This window comes from Papaver somniferum, chromosome 5 (genome assembly GCF_003573695.1).
Source record: "Papaver somniferum cultivar HN1 chromosome 5, ASM357369v1, whole genome shotgun sequence".
Lineage (NCBI taxonomy): Eukaryota > Viridiplantae > Streptophyta > Magnoliopsida > Ranunculales > Papaveraceae > Papaver > Papaver somniferum.
In genome coordinates this window covers 197,677,195-197,699,162 of record NC_039362.1, presented here as the reverse complement: position 1 = coordinate 197,699,162, position 21,968 = coordinate 197,677,195, and the positions used below count along the sequence as shown (strand labels likewise).

The 21,968-nt window shown below is 37.8% G+C and overlaps 3 protein-coding genes across 4 annotated transcripts; all 3 read left to right on the top strand.

Moving 5' to 3' along the window:
- Positions 1 to 3,584: 3,584 nt before the first annotated feature.
- On the top strand, positions 3,585 to 7,449 carry LOC113284221 (sialyltransferase-like protein 2). Of its 2 annotated transcripts, none has more exons than XM_026533635.1 (12): positions 3,585 to 3,773; positions 3,935 to 4,008; positions 4,105 to 4,194; positions 4,587 to 4,664; positions 4,847 to 4,944; positions 5,197 to 5,389; positions 5,473 to 5,563; positions 5,640 to 5,704; positions 6,054 to 6,208; positions 6,348 to 6,429; positions 6,656 to 6,765; positions 7,012 to 7,449. In XM_026533635.1, exons 1-12 carry the CDS (start codon positions 3,677 to 3,679, stop codon positions 7,196 to 7,198), a joined length of 1,320 nt encoding a protein of 439 aa, XP_026389420.1. In that variant the 5' UTR covers positions 3,585 to 3,676; the 3' UTR covers positions 7,199 to 7,449. The 2 variants fall into 2 exon arrangements, with proteins under 2 accessions (XP_026389420.1, XP_026389419.1); XM_026533634.1 differs by having other exon boundaries at positions 7,009 to 7,449.
- A 2,241-nt stretch (positions 7,450 to 9,690) lies between these two features.
- LOC113280518 (protein ASPARTIC PROTEASE IN GUARD CELL 2-like) lies at positions 9,691 to 10,962 on the top strand. Its single transcript, XM_026529133.1, has one exon. It carries the CDS (start codon positions 9,691 to 9,693, stop codon positions 10,960 to 10,962), a length of 1,272 nt encoding a protein of 423 aa, XP_026384918.1.
- A 4,501-nt stretch (positions 10,963 to 15,463) lies between these two features.
- LOC113280517 lies at positions 15,464 to 17,304 on the top strand. The gene is made up of 3 exons (XM_026529132.1): positions 15,464 to 15,617; positions 15,741 to 16,372; positions 16,597 to 17,304. The coding sequence occupies exons 1-3, from the start codon at positions 15,464 to 15,466 to the stop codon at positions 17,302 to 17,304; spliced, it is 1,494 nt and encodes a 497-aa protein (XP_026384917.1).
- The last annotated feature ends 4,664 nt before the right edge of the window (positions 17,305 to 21,968 follow it).

Below are 21,968 nucleotides of genomic sequence, written 5' to 3'. Positions count from 1 at the left end.
AGAGAAAGCCACAAGTGAAATTAGAATCTCGGGAATCAAAATAAACAAACATGCCCCTACTATTTCCAATCTTTTTTCGCAGATGACTGCTTTCTCTTCACCAGAGCATATCTAGTGGAAGCTAAAAACTTATTGGATATATTATCTAAATTTGGGGAAATTACGGGGCAAATGGTAAATCTACAAAAATCGGAAATTTATTTCATCCCAAAAATCCACCCGAAACATGCAAAGATTATAGCAAAAATCCTAAAGGTCCCATTCTGACAAAACAGGACAGATACCTTGGTACACCTCTTTTCTTCGACAAAAATAGAAAAGAAAATTTTGAATCTCTACTTCAAAGGTACTACAATACGCTGCAAGGTTGGAAATCAAAGTCGCCCTCGCAAGCGGGTAGGACTGTTTTAATTCAATCAATTCTCCAATCTTACCCAACGTACCAAATGCAAATGCTTGCCCTTCCAAAAGAAACATTAGATAAACTGGACAGAATTCAAAGAGATTTTTGGTGGAATAAAGATAAGTCAAAAACAAAAGGTGGCTATATAAAAGCGTGGAAAGGCATGTGTAAACCAAAATCGCAAGGCGGTTTAGGAATCAAAAACCCCCATAACTTCAATATAGCCCTTCTAACAAAGTTAGCAAGTAGAGTGATGACAGAAAAGGATCAACTATGGGTAAAATTACTAGAAGTGAATTATTTTCATGGCTTGAACCCCTTTCAACCGACAAGAAATTATGAACTCTCGGGGATTTGGAAAAGCATTCAGAAGGTAATCAATATTATAAAAGGAAACTTCATCTGGCAAGTTAAAGACGGAAAAAACACAAGGATCTGGGAAGAAAAATGGATACCTGGTACAAATACATTAACCCAACCAAGTGATAAGGCGAACCCGATACCTCAAAAGGTCCATGAGCTATTAAATTCTGATGGTGACTGGGATATTGAAAAATTAGATGAATATTTTCCCCCAGAAATTAAAGAAAAAATTCTAGCAATTTCCCCGAAAAAAGAAAACAGGGACAAAATCATATGGGAACACCATATATCGGGAGCATTTTCGGCAAAAAATATTTACAACTACCTTATCAATCAACATAATAATGATGAGGAAGATATTATATTCCTGTGGGAAAATATTTGGAATTTGAAGACAATACCTCGGATCTTACTATTTATTTGGAAAATGATCCAAAAGGCGCTCCCAACAAATAACAGATTAGCAGCCCACAACCCGGAAAATCTCCTCAGAGTGTCCCCCATGTAAAAACCAAGAGGCGGAAACAGAAGATCACCTTTTCAGAAAATGTCCTTTCGCTAGAGAAATCTGGTTTGGATGCGACTTGAACACAGTCAACTCGCAAATCAACACAGATTCGATTGTTAAGTGGGTTGAGAACTGGATATCAAATACTATCAACTCAAAAAATTGTGAACACATTGCAATGGTCACTTGGTTTCTGTGGAAATATAGATGTGAAGTAATATTTAGGAAAACTATCCCAGATCCATATGCTTTGATCCAACAGATTAGGAATTTTATACAAGCTCAACCGCTTAATAAGGAGAAGTTGCAAACAAGTGCTCAAAAAAAGAAGACAAATACAAATAAGTGGAATAATTTCAACTCTGATCGGATATTTTTACAGATGCCTCCTTTATCAAGGAGAACTTGACAATGGGCTATGCTTTCATTCTTTACTTGGCAGAACAAGAAGCTTTTACGCATATTTCAGCAGGTTCAGATTGGGCATCCTCGGCTTTACACGCAGAAGAAAAATCAGTTTTGAAGGATTTAAATTGGCTAGAAGATAATATTCTCTCCAGTGTCTGTATTGCTACAGATTGTAAAGTTCTGTCAGATTGCGTTAACAAAAAAGATGCTGCAGTTGCCTGGGCGGCGGAGAATACCATAAAAGAGATTATTTCCATTCTGGACACACTTCCACAAGCCAGGATAAAATTTATAAACAGAGATTACAATGCTGCAGCAGATTCAGTAGCAAAGGAAGCAAGAATAAGAAGACTACAACATATTTCGAAGCATATGCAACAACAAATCCAGAAAGAAAGTATCCTTCTAATGTTTTAGAAAAAAAATGACATTGTAGAACTTTTGTATTATCTTGCTTAGGCTAACCCCTATGGGCTAGATTGAACTGTTAGATTGGCCAAAAAGTGTTGCAAATCAAGAAAAAAAGTGTGGGATAAAAGTTAACACTACTTTTGGATACTTCTCTCTCCTAGCATTTGCTCGCAGTTCAACTAGCAGCGATATTGAAGCGCTGAATGGTTCAGCGCTCAAAAAGTGAACAAAACGCTGAATGGTCCGGCGCTCAGAAAAATCACAAAAATCTAACGGCTGAGATAAAAGCGCTGAATGGTTTGGCGCTCAGAAAGTGACCAAAATGCTGAATGGTTCGACGCTCAGTGGTCCCAGATGACGTGAACTGCTAATCTCGCTGCTAGATTAGCACTCCCATAGAACTTAGGAGGTTGCCCTATTTGACGTGGATGGCCAATCTAGCAGCTAGATATCTAGCCCATAGGACTTAGCCTTAATTAATATATTCAATCTTCTTATCAAAAAAAACAACAACAAGCCATTAGACTTGACATTCCATGGTTTTTCCACACTTGGAATTAGGGTTGTGCAACGGACGGACGGATGCGGATTAGGGGTCACCCGCGTCCAATCCGTCAAAGTTGCTGGTTTGAAAAATCCAACAGTGTCCGGTCCAATAACTCGCGAATTTGACATCCACGGATCAGCGGATGATACAGACCGGATATGGATTAACCGCTGATTTAGTCACAAAAATGAATAAATAAAAGAAACTACGGTGGCTGTTACTGTAAGCAGAAGAAGCGCATATGCAATTGGTTGCATTGCGGAAGTGTGGTCCAGAGGGTAGAAACAAATTCAAAATGATACATGTCCGTCCGTCCATGCGTCACTCCAATCCCGACGCCAAGTAAGTCATCCGTCCATCTACTTGGCTAAAAAAAGAATAGTGAAATGATACATGTTGTTCATCTCCTCGTGTTAAGAAAGAAATGTGAAGCCCGTCAAGGTCTTATATTTAGGTTGACTAGTGAAAGAGTATCTCTGAATTATACATAGAACGCTCTTTTTTTTGCGGTTCACCTTATGTGTTTCTGAGTTCTGTTTGGTTTGTCTTCTTATCTGATGGAAGCCATTTTGGCTGGGTTGGTAATTCGGTCACATTTCCATAGGTGTAATCCAGTTATGCTGACAAATATTTGCTTCTACTAATTTTCCTTGCCGCCCTATCACTGCGGATGAATCCGCGGATTTCAAAGTCCAACCGCAACCAAACCGCTAAAAGTGCGGATTTGAGGATTCCATTCGTGTCCGGCCAATAAATTTTACGAATTGGATTTCATTCGTAATTTTGCGGGCGGATACGGATGAAATTCGCGGTTCAGGACTTTTTGTTCACCCTGCCCGTTGAATTCCACAGTAAGACTTGCTGTTAGGCCCAGTAAAGCTTCACAAATAAGGCAACCAAGGTGGTACTCTTTTTTCTATTTTCATCGCACACCAGAAAAAGAACTCATTTTTTCCTTTAAAAACTTAACTTTCCTTCTTTCACACCTTTTATTACTCTAGAAATTAAACGATGAATCTACTCCAGAAACTCAACCATGAATTCGATGAAACTCTTGAGATTATGGTTTATAGTTGTTTTAATCTCTGGGTTTGCTGCAATCTTCATCTACATCACTGGCTCTTCCTCTTTCTGTAAGTTTTTAAAAATATCCCTGTTAAACCTCCGTTCTAACTTCTAACACTGTAACAAGAAAGAATCTAATTGATTCTCACTAATGAATGAGTTTGTTGTTAAAAATTAATCTGATTTGATGTTCTTTTCTACTCTGATTTGATTGAACTTTAATGTACAGCCGATAGGATTAGTGTTTCTGAGGAAGATTTGAATGCGTTGATAACATTAAAGAATGATTTTCAGAAGTGTGTGGTGAGTTTTGATGGGAAGAACCCATTTATTCAATTTTGAATTTCTGATTCTTAAAATTTTGAAATCCAAGTGCAATGGTTTCTTTTTTATGTGCAGAGGGCCAATGGGTTAGGTTTACGAGCTTCAAGTGGAAGAGTTTATTGTGATGTTACAATTGATTTTCCTAAAGATACTATTCGTAAATGGGTTAGTTTTTCTCTTCTCAAATTATTAAAAACTTGTGAGTTTTTGTATTGCATTTGGGCATTGTGAAGGATTTGGTGTTGGAGGTAGGTGTCTGGGGAGTGTTTGTTGGTTCCTGTGGAGGATTAGGTGTTGGTGTTGGTGTTGCGGGCGGTGGTGGACAAGGAGAGGGTGCTCGTGGAGGTAGAGGCTTAGGTGGTGGAGCTGGGTAGGTGGAGGTTTTGTTGTAGGGAGGAATGGATAATGTAGTAGATTAAGGTGTCAAAGTGTGACTAGCCATAGATAACCTTAAAATATTCTTGATTAGGGTAATAGATTATTTAGACAAATGATTTGCAGTAAGATCATCATACCCCTTTTTTAACAGCTCCACTTGAAATCCAATATGTCAACAGAAGGATCCCGACACAGGAGAACATGAAGGGCTATCGTATGAGTTTGATCTTTGTGAAGCCTTGGCTACATGGGAACAGGTGAGGTTCTTGTTCTCATCTTATTTCAACTCATGAACGGAATATTTTTGAATAATGCTCCCTATTTATATCCATGTCTACCTAGATGTTTGTCACGAGTTTATGAAGTGGGTGTGTTTGTTTCAATGGAGATTAGCAAATGATGCCTTCTCTTTTTATTGTTTGTGGTGGATTTTACTTAGGTACGGAATAGCACCACTATACTAACTAAAGAGTTTATGGACTCCTTGCCAAAGGGATGGGAAGAGTATGCACGGAAAAGAATCAATAAAAGCGAAGAGTAAGTTAATGGTTCTGCAACATGGATATGCTAATTGACGTAGTTTGTGCATGTTAAAGTTATGGTAACTTCAAATACTATCTGGAACTTCTGTGCATGACAACTATCTGGAACTTCTATGCATGAAAATAGTTATGTGAACCTTGTGAGAGTCTAAAACTAGTAGTGCCTGACGTATTTGAAAATCCTTCTAAAGCAATTAGATGTAAATGTAATGACATTCGCCTAAACGTCTTTGTTTTTATTTTACAGCCACAAATGCAAGAATACGACTCTCTGCATGGAGAAACTTTCTCTTGTACTTCCTGAAAGGCCACCATTTGTTCCACGTCAGATTGGTCGATGTGCTGTAGTAGGCAATTCAGGAGATCTTCTGAAAACAAAGTTTGGGAAGGAGATAGATGGTTATGATGCTGTAATAAGAGAAAATGGTGCACCTATTCAGGTATTTCTACCTCTCTTGGATGAACTGGCACTATACATTTTGTTCTTCATTTAGCATCTTGTTTTGTGACTTTTGTACTGCAGAACTATACAGAGTATGTAGGTAAAAAGAGTACCTTCCGCCTTCTTAATCGAGGGTCTGCCAAAGCACTCGATAAAGTTGTGAAGCTAGATGGTAAGAGCGCGACTCACTTCTTTTAACACTTACTTAACTTTCTAGAAGAAACATGCTAAGAGTTTATATTCTGTAGAGTCTGGGAGGGAGGTCTTGATCGTTAAAACCACAATTCATGACACTATGAGCAAGATGATCCGGGTGTGTATTTCATTCATCTCTTACATTTGCGCATTAACATAGCTGCATTAATTAGTCCTCTGTGAAGGATATATGTTTGCAAAGTAATGCCTTAACCAATTTGTTTTTGGAAGTTCGAACACTTCTTTACTTATGGACTTGGTTAGTAATTCTGGTATTCCTATCATCAATGGGATATAGAGAATTTGAAGTCTTTCTGGTGGAAGGTCGGTTTGAATTGTCATTTTAGAACTGTGTGATTACTCTTTTTTCTCCAGTTGATTGTCTTAAAACTAGGGTAAAATTTGAATGAATACTTGCATCAAGGAACTTCTCCTGGTCTAAAATTTTGATGGTATCTTATCTGCAGGAAATCCAAATAGACAATCCCGTGTATCTCATGTTAGGAGCATCATTTGGTTCCGCTGCAAAAGGAACAGGACTCAAAGCTCTGGAATTTGCGTTATCTATTTGTGACTCCGTCGATATGTATGGTTTTACAGTTGACCCAGGTTATACAGAATGGTAAAGAACCCCACCACCATAGCTAAAAATGCTCATGTACGACTTATATATTATAATGAAGGACATTTCCCTAGTTTTGCGTAAGTTTTTGATGGTAGCATTGATAATTTGGATGATTGCAAATTTTGTCTCATTTCAGGACAAGATACTTCTCAGAATCTCGGAAAGGGCATAGTCCTCTTCACGGTAGGGCGTACTACCAGATGATGGAATGTTTGGGAGTAAGTAGTAATAAAAACTTCTTATTTCTGTTCATAAGTCTCCACTAATGCTTTCTCCTAGAGGATCTACTCATTTAGACCCATTTGATGGATTTTCCATCTCCCTTCCGCACTTTATGCACCACAACTTCTTCGTAAATTACCTTTACATGAATAGATTTTTGTTGTTTGTTTATCATTTCTTAATTTGAGATCTGGTTAAAACTCTTTTGCTTCTTCTCTGCAGCTTGTCAAGATTCATTCTCCAATGCGTGCAGATCGTAACAGTGAACTGAAGTGGTTACCAAGCCAAAGTACAATTAATGCTGCGAGATTCGCTGCAGAGAAAATCTTGAGGTGATTATCGAGTTATCAAATCCTCTTTTTTTATTCCTGTTGTAGTGAAAGTATAGTTAAATTAGAACAAGCACCTTTATTTATTTTTGTCATTGTTTTCCCGGTGAGTATATTTGTTCCTCAGCAAGCACAATCATGTCAGTAATTCTTCATGTTCTGTTGAAGTTGATTCAACACCTTTAAATTACACCAAATCATGTTTTTGGTATATAGTGAAGATTTTTTTCCGTGCATGTTGAGCAGTAGAATAGGAGCAGGGAGGGACGACCCACTGAGATCATGTTCAATCATCAAGAAACAAGACAAGGGTATGGTCATGCCAATTCCCCGTATAAGAAAGGCTGCTAAAGAACACATAAACTACGTAAAAGGCGCAACCATGTACCCTTTGGAGAAGAGTCTTGGACATGGGACACTCTGCACAGTTCGTTGAAAGTTTAAACTCCTCACAGAAGTTTATGATGGACCTACTGACAGTCACATAATTAAATAGGAGGGTTTTTTTTTTTAGGGTGAAGAATTTCTAAGGTTTGTCCAAAATTATTGTGTACTCTTTGTAGAGAATTTTCTTACTTCTTGAATAAATACCTAGTTTAATTGGGGGCCCAAAAAACAATTAGGGGCCTCCCACTAGAGGACAAAAAAGGTCATTAAAACTCAAATTGAGTCACCCCTTAACCAAAATATTTTTAAATGGCTAAACTGCCCCTGAATGATTAGTATTAAAATTTAATTAAGTTAAGTTAATTAGGGTGGTTAGATTATGTTAGATTAAACTCATATTTTAGAATCAATTTGTTTTTATTTATTTTTTTGTTGTTTGAGTTGAGAAGAAGAAGAGGAGGTTTTAGAGGAAAATTTAGGGTTTTTAGAAGTGAATAATTCAAGTAGGGGAAATGATATTGGCGAAGGTTCAAGCAACAAAGATGATTGTGTTGATGGTAAAATTATTTTAAATTCTCCCATGGATTGGATGTATGTCACAACACATAGAAAGAGTCGTCAATGTCGAGGGATGTATACCCCAACGACTCTAGAAAGTCGTCAATGTAGTATTGACACCAAAAATGACGACTCAAACCTGCAACTTTTCCAGGTTATGAAAAATCGTCAGGGTATTAAAAAATTTCATTGACGACCCTCAACGGTCATTAATGTTTAGACTGTTTAAGTGACGACTATAAACTGTCGAAGATTCATTAATGGCGGAAATGTATGACAGTTTTGGGTCGTCATAAAAATGATCAATTCCCTGACGACCCTTTGGAAGAGTCGTTACTGTTTTGGTTACGCATTTGACGACTTAAACAGTCGTTAATGTTTTAGAAATGATCGTTATAGATTATCGTTAATCTCTAAAAAGAGTCGTTAGTGTATGACAGTTTAGAGTCGTTATTATTTTGATCATGATGTATATGACGACTCTAAACTGTCGTTAATGTCGGTGAAGGGTCGTCAATGAGGTTTTTAAAAATTATTAATCAAAGATAAAATAATATATTCATCTTCCGATTTTTACACCCCTGAAAAATTTAGGGGCAAACAAAATTCCATGGCCCCCCAATTAGAAGTTATCGCCCCAATTAAACTAGGATAAATAAATAGTGTGCCCGCTGAGCAAAATTTCCCTTAGTAATTTCATAGACAAAAATGTATATGAACCTTCAAATTTTCTAACACCAACTGGTTGCTCACCACTGGCAATCAACACATAACTAATATACTGAAAAGTGCGCGCAATTCTATCTTAAACCCTCATTTCTGAATCTCACAACACCAAGACACACACCAAATACAGATGAATAATTTGTATCCCCTCCTTCTGTCCCTTTGACCATTAAGTCTTCATGTGGTCCATTTTTTTTTACATACAAGTAAGTAATGATGATATTCCCTTGCTCCCCTTTTCATGTTTGTTTTTCAACTCTGGCAAATTCAACATCCCTTATGGCCTGGTTGGACCGTTGGAGTAGTTCGGGTGCTAATGAATAAGCTAAAAAGTTAATTTTCTTTGTGAATAGCCCAACACCCTCTTAACCTGCGCCACTACGTCAACCTCGTAAGTTCTCAACTACCACCAAATCCATATCTAGCCTAATAATGTAGACGTAGTAATTATTTTGCAGAAGAGTAATAATCACTACAAAACAAACAATCTAAATCATGTCATATAAATCGATGGGAAACTACAACTCTGGGCTCGCTCTAGCGTTTCCATTATTTGAAGTATTCTCTGAGAAGTTTTTGTTTACCGTCACCGTCCATGCCTTCCACTCTAATCTTCTAGTTCATGCTTTTGCTGCAACTATTTTTGCTACTATTATTGGTGTTTTCGTTCGTCAGTGGTGTTTCCAAGAATATCTTATTTTTTTCACATTTTCTCTACATGATGATTATCCTCTGATTTTTACATGCACATCTTGAATTAAGTAAGACCCATTGTCCATCAAAAAGAAAATAAATTAAGACTCATTTGGGAATTGGAAACATAGAATGCATTTTTATTTAAGTGCAAGTGTGCATGCACCTTTTCTCGACCGTTGATATAAACCCTCACTCCATCTAGATTCACACTGATCTGATGGATCATCAAATAAACGGCGATTAGGGCCTAGCTAGCATGGAATGCACCCTAGCACGGCTCTTTAGAATAGCAGCCAAGACCACCAAGGCTAAAATTTCTATATAAGCCTCTTCAAATGAACAGACATTATTATGTATCATCTGATTTTTCACTTCTCAAGTATAATTCCTTGCCTTGCATTCTTCAGAATCATCACCATGGAAAAACTTACACCCAAAACAATATTCTTCATCTTGTTCTTCATTCTAATCCTCTTGGTCATTCTTGATACTTGTGAAACATTTTCAACTGAAAAACCCAATACCAAAAACCGTGAGAAATTAGAATCACTTACACTAGACATGCATCCTATCGAATCATTAATTTCTGTTACTCACCCGGATTTGACTACTCAATCTTTTTGGGAACTAAAGCTAAAGATGGATGAAGTTAAATCTAAGAAGCTTATTGCGTCGTCATATTCTACTAATGATGACGGTTCTTCTGATTATTTTGATTTGCCGGAAGCACCGGGTCCATACTGGAATGTATTAGGAGCATCATCACAATTTCTGTACTTCACTATGCTGACAATCGGTTCTCAAGGTACATCACCACCAATTAATTATATACTTCTAATTGATACATCAAGTGATCTCACTTGGATCCAGTGTTTACCATGCGAGGAATGCTTTAGTCAGTTAGCTCCGATCTTCGATCCGTTACAATCTCCAAAATTTTCGGTGAAATCTTGTAAGCATTACAAATTTTGTAATGGACATGATGGAGGATGCAACGAAAGAGGCGAATGCACCTATATTGCACAATATTATGACGGATCATACTCGCTGGGTATTATTGCTGAAGATACTTGCAGATTCGATGAAAGAGAGATGAGTTTCAACATTGGGTGCGGATCTAAAAACAGGGGAAATTTATTTAATGGCTCCGATGGGGTGTTAGGCCTTGGCCGAGGTAGGTTATCTTTTCCGTCTCACCTTGCCTTTGAATTTGGGTTCAAGAAATTCTCCTACTGCCTGATCGCTGATAAATCTGGTCCTACTAGAAGCGCATCAGCTTTAAGATTCGGAAATTATGTATTTGATGAACCAAATGATGCAGTATTCACACCATTGATTTACAAACCAGAGTCACCCTCGATATACTACATCAACATTACTGCTATCTATGTAGGGGGAGATTCTATGTCCGAGGTTTATAAGTCAGTCTCCTATGGAATGAGAGTTGATTCGGGAACTATGCTCACTTATTTGCCTACACATATTTACGAATTTTTACGTGATTCATTCCGGGATGCCGCTCTTAGTCTTGGTTATAAATCCGTGGAGGCCATATATTCTGACACATGCTATGATATGGGTGGATATCCTGGAGGGATAGCCAACGCACCGCAAGTGACATTGTATTTCGATGGTGATGATGAAGGAAAACTCGAATTGAATCCTCATAATGTTTTATACAATTATCCTTGGGTCAACGAGAATCTTTATTGTCTCGCATTTAACATATCTGCAGATGGGCATGCAGTTCTTGGTAATGTACAACAGCAAGGAGTCCGTGTCATGTACGATCCAGAAGGCTTGGTTATTGGGTTTGACCCAAATAGCTGCTGAGCCTAAGCTTATGTGTGTGCATGTTAATTGAGGCTACTAGTGCTAGTTTCTAATGTAATCCTGTGCTAGCAATTTCTACCTAAGCGATTGATTACATGTACGCAATTCTGAATTATATTAATGAACACCATATTTTGATTACGTTTTTACTGGTGGGCAGACCTTTCCACGACAAGCTTTAAATCAAAAAGACTTGCTTTGGGTTGGCTTTCCCCACTTCTTCTCCTAGATATCGGCATAAAATGGAACTGGCTGTTTTTCCATCTCTTCAATATTTAAAAAACCTAATGTTTAGAATTTTGAGGATCTTTTGAAAAAAATCAACCTTTGTCGTGCCCTTCTCCAAATGAGGATGGGAGCAAATTGACCTTCCGGCCATTATAGACCTACCACTCATGCACCCAACAAAAGCTCAAAATAATATCAAAGTTACTCCAAAAGTAACATGTGCCGACTACTGACTACTTCTCTGTTATGTTCAGTAATCATCATATATAGCCTTTCCATTATTTGGATACTCTTTTCGTTTAACATCACCATCTTTTATTGTATTCATTTTTGCTCGTCAGTAAGAGGTTTTGGCCTTTTGCATTTTTCATGGTGACAATTTCTAGAGGCTCTGGCTACCCAAAATTGTTCTTTTTATACCAATATAAACCAAATACTCTAATAGATGTTCTCCATTTTATCACAAAATCACCTTTTATTGGTTTTCCCTTTGGTATTAACTTAAATAATCGCTTCTGTAATGACGTAGAAGCCGAGATTCGCCTAGCTATTTGGATCTACGAGTAACTCTTCTTGATTTTTGATTTACATATAAATCTTAAATGTATAATTGTTAGTGGGAAAGCCGGTTTTACTAAAGGGAAAGCCGAGTTTGGGGTGGATTTAGAAAATACTTTCCCCCTGTATACCTTATCCAGGTACTGCATTGATGTTCATCTCTTGTTTTTAATTCTTTCGTAAGTTTTGGAGATTAGTCCATTCAAGAGAGTCACGTATGCTTTCTCATTGGATTGGTTCATTTCCTCAACGGGATAAGACTGGAGTCTTCGGCACTGAAAAGTATGTCGGACAAGCGCTGAAGGAAAAATGATGGATCTTGGTTTTTAAGAAATATAAGATCCTTTTCGAGCTTTAACAAGAGTCAATCAATCATTACTCATCTGCAACATAACTTCCTGACATGGATCTTATCAGGGGCGGAGTTAGAAATTTGGCTACGGGGAGGCAAAAGTTGTTAAGGGTAGGCAAAAGGCAGAAAATGGGCTTGCAATATGGAAAAAATGGCTTAGCACCAGCGGAATTGGGCTTGGGAGCCAGCCCGGAAGGGTAGGCAACTGCCTACCCTTGCCACGGGTTGGCTCCGCCACCGGACATTATTTACGTCCCCATAATCAATAATCCATCGATTACCATCACTTCTAGTCTTCTACAAACTCCATACTGTTGAGGTCAATAGATTCTAAATGACACGCATCCAATTTTTATTTCCATCTCTTTGATAGATGAAACACATCCTCTACTACTGTCAACCGCGCTTATGTTCCAACTAGTGTTCTGGATGAGTCCGACTTAGGATTGCTGCACCTTGCACTATCAAAACTAAGAATTCCAAATATGGGCAGTTTATTCATCTTGACCAAAATTCTACCCACTTAGGTGAATGGAACAATGTATTTGTTATTTCTTCCTCGAGTAAGGTCAGGTCATGGACGAAAATTGGAAAAATTCTATGTACTGAGTTACAAATTCGGAATGTTTTTGAGTTGTTCCCTATAAACTCAACTCAAGCAATTTTTCACGTAGATGATGAATTTTCAAAGGCTAATTTGGAATTCAAGTTTACAGCAAACAATGTCACCTATTCATTATTTCGATGGCATCATCAGAATTGGGGTTCCTCGGCTGTTCATCATTATGATTTTAACATTGAAGTATTTGGTATCCCATTTCAATTTTGGTCCATGGATGTCATTCACGCAATTGGTAAAGCCTGTGGTATCTTGCTTAAGATTGATACTGCGACTCTTAAACTTATTAATCTTCGTGTTGTGCGCATGAAAATAAAAAACAAAAAAAACATCAATTCTATCCCTAGAGTTATCAAAATCTTCTGCGGCAAACTGATGTTCACTGCATATGTTCAAGTCATCGGAAAAATCTTCTCCAGCCGACTGCAACTTTCTCATCTCACCTCCTACAAACCAGGAATTAACATTCAATACAGAGTCCGTTACACCTGATTCTTTGGAAACAAGTAGGGTTAAGAAGAGAAAGTTTCTCCAAGAGAACCGCAATGTAGCTGGCACATGCACAAATATCCCACGGTCAACAGATTTTGGAGATAATATTACGCATATATCTGCACCGGCATTTACTGGAAGATTCCCTGAACAATTACGGCAAACAAAAAAGAAAAAGAAGTCCAGAAAGAGAAAGAAGAACAAATCCAAGCCCGTTACACAAATATGGAAGCAAGTTAGTTATCCAAATATACTAACCCGTTTGTCTACTCTTTCCGTCACACCTACGAATATAGCTGAAGTGGCAGCTGAATCGGCGTACGACGACATGGAGATTGATGTTGTGACTCGGCCTGCGGGATTCAGACTGTCAATACCAAAAATTTGTGAAGAACCTATGAACCCAATTCATCTCTCAAACCCTCCAATCCCTGTAACACCTTCCGTTCAACACCCTGTTATTTCACCAGAAACTGCAACCCTAAAATCATTCATTGACAACCTTTGTCAGTATCCTAATCCATCATCACTGCATCTTTCACCCTCTTCTGTTACAGAAACCCTGGCATCTCGGAACTCTACCGAAATCAATATCCTCGAAGCTAGTAGATTTCCCCTTGTTTCAATTCCACAAAATACCAGTTCATGTACTCCCATAAATATCCAAAAACCTAAAAATTTCTTGGTCCCAACGTGGATATTAACTGAAGTTAACCGGCTTTTTGATCTTGGAATTCACCTTGGCATTATTTTTTCTTCCATGCCAAATCATACAAGGAAAATTTTAATTTCAAAGGTTTCAGTATCGGGACCTATTCTCAAACCGGTTCCAATTCTCCCTACAAAACCACCAATCCATAAAGATTTCGCAGTTCAAAACACAGTATGTTTAGCTGGAGAAGATAGCATTCCTGTGCATGAAAGACGTCAATATGTATTACCATTAATGGGTCTGGAAGACTCATTCTTTGTGAGTGTTATGATAAACAATCCTATAATGGTTCAGATATAATGACAACTGAATATCCACCTGGTTTCGAACTCTCAACAGAAAACAACACAAATGATGAAAGTTCAATTATGTGTTTAGACAGTGACTCGCACCCGATTATACCTCTTAAGCTCCGGAATGAATTGAAAAGACTCGGTCTCTCGGTTGAGGTAATTGCCCCCCCTCCTTCAAGAACAAGAAGATCAGCTGCATCTAGGGGTAAGTACTGTTCTCTATGAGTCTTAAGATTCTAACTTGAATGTTAGGGGTCTAAACTCTACTAGTAGAAGGACAGTTGTACATAAAATGATTCAGCTGAGCGGGGCTCCCATTATAATTCTTCAAGAAACAAATATGATGGATTGTTCGTCTTGGGATATTAAGCAGATATGTGGGTATAAAAATGTTGGCTGGACTTTACAACAATCTGTAGGAAGATCTTGTGGTATGTTGATTCTCTGGGATAGAGATTTTGTGGAAGTTAGTGACTCGCTCGTTGGTGATTATATTCTTTCAATTCTTTGTACAAACAAGATTGATCTTCAAGTGGGTGATTACAAATGTTTATGGGCCGAACAATCCAGTTGAGAGAACTTATTTTTGGATTGAGCTTGATAATGTATGTAGGTATTGGTCTAATATTCCTTGGTGTATTGGCGGTGACTTCAACACAATAACCAAATGTGATGAGAAGAAGAATTGCAAGAAGATCACAAGGAGTATGATAAAGTTTAACAAATTTATATTGGAACATGACCTCATTGACTTACTTCTAAAAGGGGAAAGATACACCTGGTCAAATGGGCAAGCAAACCTTGTCATGTGCATATTAGATAGGTTTCTTATCTCCCCGTCGTTTGAACAACACTACCCTTTTGTTACCCAATTATCCAAAGCTAGACCTACCTCTGATCACATCTCACTCCTCTTAAATATTTCTGACCCATCCTGGGGGCCTAGTCCTTTTAGGTTTGAAGTTATGTGGTTCTTGGAGAATGGATTCTTACAATTACTAGAAGATTTGTGGCTTTCTTTTTGTTTTGCAGGTACCCCAAGCACATTGCTTTGGATAAAGTTAAAATCACTTAAAGAGAAGCTAAAGGTCTGGAACAAAGAAGTTTTTGGTCACACAAACACAAAGCTGAATGCTATCTTCTCTGACATACAAACACTTGATGGTCTTGTGGAAGATAATATCCTTACTGAAGAGGAACGGATTGTGCAACTTCAACACAAAGCTGAGTTTGAAAAGATTTGAAAGATGGAGGAGACTTCATGGAGGATCAAATCAAACACTAAATGGTTGCAAGAAGGAGACCAGAATATTTCGTTATTTATCAGCAATGCATCAGCTAGAAGAAGATACAACAGAATCAGACAACTCTATATCGGTAATGAATTGGTGTCGGATAGAGGTAGGTTGCAAGATCATATCGTAGAGTACTACAAAACTCTTTTTACCGAAGAATAAGTTATACGACCAGATTTAGAGGAAATTGAATTTGATACTATTACCTCTACGGAGGCCAATATTTTAGAATATGATTTCACTGAAGAAGAAGTTTTGCATGCTATCAAAGATTTATATAATGACAAGGCCCCGGGTCCAGATGGCTTCCCTATTATGTTCTTTCAGAAGCGTTGGCATTTTATCAAGAGAGACATTATGGGTACAGTGAATGAGTTTTGCACTTCGGGTACTATCAATTCTAAACATAACTCTACTTTCATTACTCTTGTACCAAAGAAGGACCATATTGAAACTATAAAAGATTGTAGACCTATTTTTCTTCTTACTAGCGTTTACAAAATCATTGCAAAAGTTCTAGATACAAGGCTGAAACTTGTTATGGATAAACTTATTTCCTCGGTACAATGTTCATATACTGAAGGCAGGAAAATAATTGATGGTACTTTAGTTGCTAATGAATTGGTAGATTCTAGACTAAGGTCTGGAAATGATGGTATTGTGTGCAAGATTGATCTTAAGAAGGCGTTTGATAGAATTAACTGGAGATATCTCGAATTTGTTCTACATCAAATGGGTTTCAGTAGAAAATGGTGTAATTGGTTGAGGTTCTGTTATTCTACTTTTTCCTTCTCGGTACTTATCAATGGTTCTTCATTTGGCTACTTCACAAGTACAAGAGGTGTACGACAAGGCTGTCCGGTATATCCTCTTTTATTCAATATAGCAATGGAAGGCTTTTTTAAATTCATGGATAGAGCGACTAATCAAAGTTTTTTCAGTGGCTTCTCTGTTTCACCCACAAGTATCATAGTCAATCACCTTCATTAGGCAGATGACACTATTTTCTTTGTCGATAATAAGAAGGTGGAATTACATAACTTGTTTTCTGCTCTACATTGTTTGAATTCATTGCTGGTCTAAAGGTAAATACTTCGAAAACTCGACTCATTGTTATTGGAGATGTTCCTAACCTAGCTACTTGGGAGGAAGAATTTGGTTGTTCAACCGATTGTTTACCATTTATGTATTTGGGGATGCCACTTGGTGCAAAGTCTGGCTCAAAAAGAATATGGGATCCAATTATAGAGAAGTTTGATGCTAGATTATCTGTCTGGAGGAAGATATCTTTATCTAGAGGAGGTAAACTTTCTCTTCTAAAATGTATCTTATCTTCTCTACCCACTTATTACTTTTCGTTATTCAAGGCACCTATTTCAGTTATTAAGATTCTAGAAAAGAAGATGCGTAATTTTTTGTGGGAATTTAAGGAAGGTGCAAAGACCTCACACTTGGTTAACTGGGATCTGGTTCGTGCAACTAAAGAAAAGGGTGGCCTTGGTGTTTGTAATCTCAAGATAATGAATTTAGCTTTATTGGCTAAATGGTGTTGGAGATTTGGTGTCGAAAAGAATAAACTTTGGTATAAGATAGTTGAAGACAAGTATGGTACTGATTTCTCCAAATGGATTCCCGAAAATATAACTCAAACATATGGAGTATCCTATTGGCGTGTGATTGCTGGAACTACAAGTTTAATTAGTGAAAATTCAACACTCTTTGTGCATTCAGGCAGTGCCATTGCCTTCTGGAATGATATTTGGTGTGGACAACTTCCTCTTGCATCTGTTTAACCCAATCTATACAAGTTATCAAGAAACATAAATGTTACGATAGCCGACATGATATCGATGAAAGGGAATTGAAAGTTTGAATTCAAGCGTGTTCTTACAAACCTAGAGGTTGAAGAATATGCTTCCCTACTGACTATTATTGGAGACAATCCTCCTGTTCAAGATGCACTTCCAGATACAAGAAGGTGGAAGCTTCACAGCTCGGGTATATTCATAGTCAAGTCGCTTTATGCAAAGATGATTGCTGAATTTTGTGTTGATAACTTTCCTTATCAATTTATTTGGAGGCCAGCAATACCTCCAAAAATCAACATCTTAATGTGGTGCCTACTACATATGGAAAGCTGAATACCATTGATGTACTCCAACACAAAGGTATGGATCTGTATAACTCGTGTGTGTTGTGTGGAATTGGTGTTGAGTCGCAAGACCATTTATTTCTCCACTACAAAATTGCATACAAGATTTGGTCCGGTCTTGTCCCCAATACAGGATGGGTTTGGGTTGTGCCTGGTACAATGAAGAACTTGGCAGACATGTGGCACCACAACCACTTCTCAAGTTCTGGTAACTATATATGGAGTTTAATCCCTGCGGCAGTTGTTAATACAATTTGGAGGGAAAGGAATTTCAGAAAATTTGAGGCTCAGTACATGTATAAAACAGATGGCGACCTGATTCAAGAAGCTAAATCATATGTCTTGGCTTGGGCTGCAGCTGCAGGTCACCGCGTCCACCTAAACTTCTCGAGTTCAGTTCTATCTACCTGGGACTCTATTTTCATGTAATACATAGTTCCTTTGCTTAATTACTTTTATTTGTATTCATCTACTTCTGGTAGATTTGTTGTACATCCTTAATCTTCTCTTTTGATAAAAAAAAAAACCCATCATCAACCATATTTGATCGCATCGTAACCAAATCCTTCTTATTGATATAAGTAAGCCTGCCAAACAATTTTTTACACAACCAAAATGTAAAACAGTGATTAACGTTAGCAAAGAGGGAGAACCTTTGGAATGTAAATTTTTTCATTGCCCATCCATGTATATATTAGAAGTTTCACCCCGTATATGTACATGTCAAAGCTTTCATCGAAGAATTAGTTGTTAAGATAATTAACAAGTTATCAGTCTGAAATTGGTAAAAAAAAAAAAGTTGGCCGAACAAAAAAATTATTGGAAAAGAGATAATATAATTTTTTTATATCCACCCCAAACTCAGCTTTCCCTTTAATAAAAATGGTTTTCCTCCTAACAACGTGTTAGTAGAAACTATTTTTCAACAAGCCGGAAGTCTAGTCGCTAGAACGCAAGGCTCCTAACCTTGTGGTTAGTTGTTACTTGAGTTACAATTGTGCATTTGAACATTATTTTGAGTGACCACATGGCATATATATTGTTGAACCTTTTCTTTCGTTATAGAAAAACAAGGCCAATCAATATAAAGGCTTACAGATGATATATTTTTAACAGGGAGCAAAATGCCTCGTGTATAGGGCTGCACATGGGTTGAATTGAGTCGGATTTGGTCTCATCCACCACCCAACCCACTGATGGTGGGTAACAGAAGTTGTCACCCGCAACCAATCCAACATTACAATGGGTCGATTTTTACCCGACCCACATTACGGTGGGTTGGATCGGGTGGGTGGCGGGTTACCCACCATAAAATACAATGAACATTACATTACAGTTATAGTCTTATTCTGTTTGCAGTTTCTACTTCATATGATGCGGCTTCAGTTGATGGTAATATAGTATTGCAGCTTGCTGCGAAGAAGAAACAAAATTGAAATAAGAATTAATAACCCAGTCGAAATAAGCCAACCCAAAATCAATCTTAGGAAACAAAACCCTAATTAGTAATTACAATGATTCCTAGTCTCACCTTCGGTTATTGGTTTGCTACTGTACTGGTGACGATGTTGATTGATTGCTGCTGGTGATGCTGTGAATTGATTTACAAAGCGAAGAGAAAGTGGAAAAAAAAACTGAGTCTGAGAGGGAGAGAAGAGGCTTCCGCTGAAGGGAACTGAAGAGAAGTTAGTGATGATTAGGATGAGGGAATTATATATCATTACTTGAACGGCTATGTTTCATCTAGGATAGATAATCTAAGGGTTAGAATTAACTTAGAAATATTTAGGCGGGTGGGTGGGTTGGGTCGGGTGAGGGAAACTGTCACCCACAGTCGACCCACCACACGATGGGTTTTGATGTTGTGACCCATAGTCGACCCGCTCCTAGGTGGATTGGGTCGGATGCGAGTAATTTTAGACGGGTGTGGATTGGGTTGGTGGGTTAAGTCGGTTTTGTGCAGCCCTATTCGTGTACTCATTTTATTTCACTATTATATTTTCAATAGGGAGCATTTAATAGGGAGCAAAATATGAGGCTGAAAGAGGAAAAGGTTACCAAACAAATGGAGAAAAATGTCTTTGATCAATTTGTCGACGTTGACATTTTGAATATTGTTGGATATGTTAATGTTAGTAACATCAGGCCATGGATCATACAGGTTCTTATTTTTGGGCTCTCGGCTAAATACATGCCCTTCGATCTGTGGTCAGCCGTTGAATACCCAGTAGTATAGTCAGAAATGTGGAGTAAATGCCTGTATGGCCATGAGATTCATATATACTCCCTCCGTTCTTTTTTAATAGGCCAGTTTCTATAAATAAAAGTTTCAAAAAAATAGGCCAGTTTCCTAATTGGGAAAGTCAAATATTATTTTATTTTTTGGGACCACTTTTCTCTTAATTTCTTTTGATGACAAGTGTCATGTGGACCACTTCACTTTACTTCTTTTGCTAGCAAGTGTCATGGGGACCATTTCACTTCACTTCTTTTATTGACAAGTGTCATGAGGACCACTTTCAATGATTAGTTCTCTTAATTTCCTTAAATTTTGCTAAAAACAAAACTGGCCTATTAAAAAAGAACGGAGGGAGTATTAGATATGATGTATCTGTTGGATTAGGCGGTTACGAGAAGTTGTGATTTTTTTTCAAACTCTACCTTGTGAAAGCTTGCTCCTAAAATTTAGGAACTTGAAAGCTAAGTTAGGAAAATTTATACCTAAAGTAATGATTTCTTAAGGGAGGTTTGTAAACAATCCAACGTAAAAGAGTAGTAAACCTTGTGTTTAGGATTTTGGTCTCTTTGTTAGGGAGGATCGTGTGCTACCGTGAAGGTCAACATCGGTGTGCGAGAAAAACTTGTAGAGAGAGGATTTTGGTGTTCTAGTATTTAGGGTTTGGCGCTTTGTCCTAAACCTAGTTTCTAGTGTTTCCATGTTTCTCCTCTGTTACTAGCGGCTATGAAGACGGTGTATAAGAGAAGACATGAGGCTGGTTTGGAGAATGGTTTAGAAACTTGGTTTCTATGGTTTCTTCGATGGTGTTCTCGGGTATGTCTTGTTAACTCTTTGGTCTTGTCTTGGGTTGTGAAAAGAGCATGTAATGGTCTTTGATTTAATGGAAGTTTTCTGGTGGTGTTGGTCGTGGATATAGCCTGTAAAGGTGAACCACGTATATCTTGTGGTTGTGTGCTTCTTTATCTTCTGTCTATTTCTTATTATTTCTCTCATGTTTGGTTCAAATCACCAATTGCCTTTTGTGATCCTGATTTCCGCTGCGTTCGGGGTGCCAATTTTGACCGCGCGCATGCAAGTTTGCTATTTGGGATTTTAGTAAATCGAAGGTTGATAACATACAGATTTTCTTAGTTTATCATGCAAGTGAGTGAGTTACGGATCGTTACAATTCTTTAGTAGTATTCCATCCATGATCCACTACCGAGATAAATCACAAATGAGCCGCACCACAATAAGCTGATCCTTGATCAATCGTTTCTTTATGAATTATATAATGTAACAATAACAATATTGAAGATCACTACACTTATCAGTTGTAGTGTAAATTAAGATTGCTACCTACTAAATATATATTGTACTCATAATGTTGTGCAATAAAACTTTGGCATTTGATTCGTTGTTATTAATTTGTTATCATGAAAGTTAGACGGTGAGTTCACATAAATAGAGAGATAAATTACCCATACTAATTAATAGAGATTTTCGCTCAGACAAGTTTTTCACTGGCTGGATCTAGTCAAACCTAATGCATTCCGAGCGATGCTGGAGGCAACTCATAAAGATGAACGCAATGAACCGATCGAGTGAGGGTGGTGGTGTGACGTACGCCCATCCAACGCCCTAAAGCATCACGATGGTTGATATGTAGTAACGATGCTTCTATACGTACCGACCAAAAAAACAGAAGCAAAACCGGGCTCTCGCATTGCAGCTAAGTGGCCCCACCAGTAAAAGAAATGTGAGAACCCGGTTTATATGTTGTTTTTCTACACGGACAATAGGGTAATTTATTGGGCCTACCGGACAACCGTCCAGTTTCATTTCATGATAAATAGAAGAATATTTTTTGCGTTTTACCTGAAGAGAGAGATCAGGGATGTATAATGTGTTACTAAAATCTTGATAGCAGTAGGTCCAAAATATATGGAAGTCAGGGCCTAGACGATAAACAAACTTGGGAAAATGGCCGAAGAACTACATGTCTATAGAAATTAGGGGTGAGCATAAAAACCGGAATCGCGGATTTGATCCGTATCCATCCGCAAAATTGCGGATTTCACCCAAAC

What these genes read in the sequence shown, in the direction of transcription:
- LOC113284221 (XM_026533634.1), top strand. Translation starts at nt 3,677, where the DNA reads ATGAATTCGATGAAACTCTTGAGATTATGGTTTATAGTTGTTTTAATC. An exon ending in CTATGAGCAAGATGATCCGG is followed by an intron (nt 5,705 to 6,053) that starts GTGTGTATTTCA and finishes TCTTATCTGCAG; the next exon opens with GAAATCCAAATAGACAATCC. An exon ending in GACCCAGGTTATACAGAATG is followed by an intron (nt 6,209 to 6,347) that starts GTAAAGAACCCC and finishes GTCTCATTTCAG; the next exon opens with GACAAGATACTTCTCAGAAT.
- LOC113280518 (XM_026529133.1), top strand. Translation starts at nt 9,691, where the DNA reads ATGCATCCTATCGAATCATTAATTTCTGTTACTCACCCGGATTTGACT.
- LOC113280517 (XM_026529132.1), top strand. Translation starts at nt 15,464, where the DNA reads ATGGAGGAGACTTCATGGAGGATCAAATCAAACACTAAATGGTTGCAA. An exon ending in TGAATTGGTGTCGGATAGAG is followed by an intron (nt 15,618 to 15,740) that starts GTAGGTTGCAAG and finishes CCAATATTTTAG; the next exon opens with AATATGATTTCACTGAAGAA. An exon ending in GTGTACGACAAGGCTGTCCG is followed by an intron (nt 16,373 to 16,596) that starts GTATATCCTCTT and finishes GCTGGTCTAAAG; the next exon opens with GTAAATACTTCGAAAACTCG.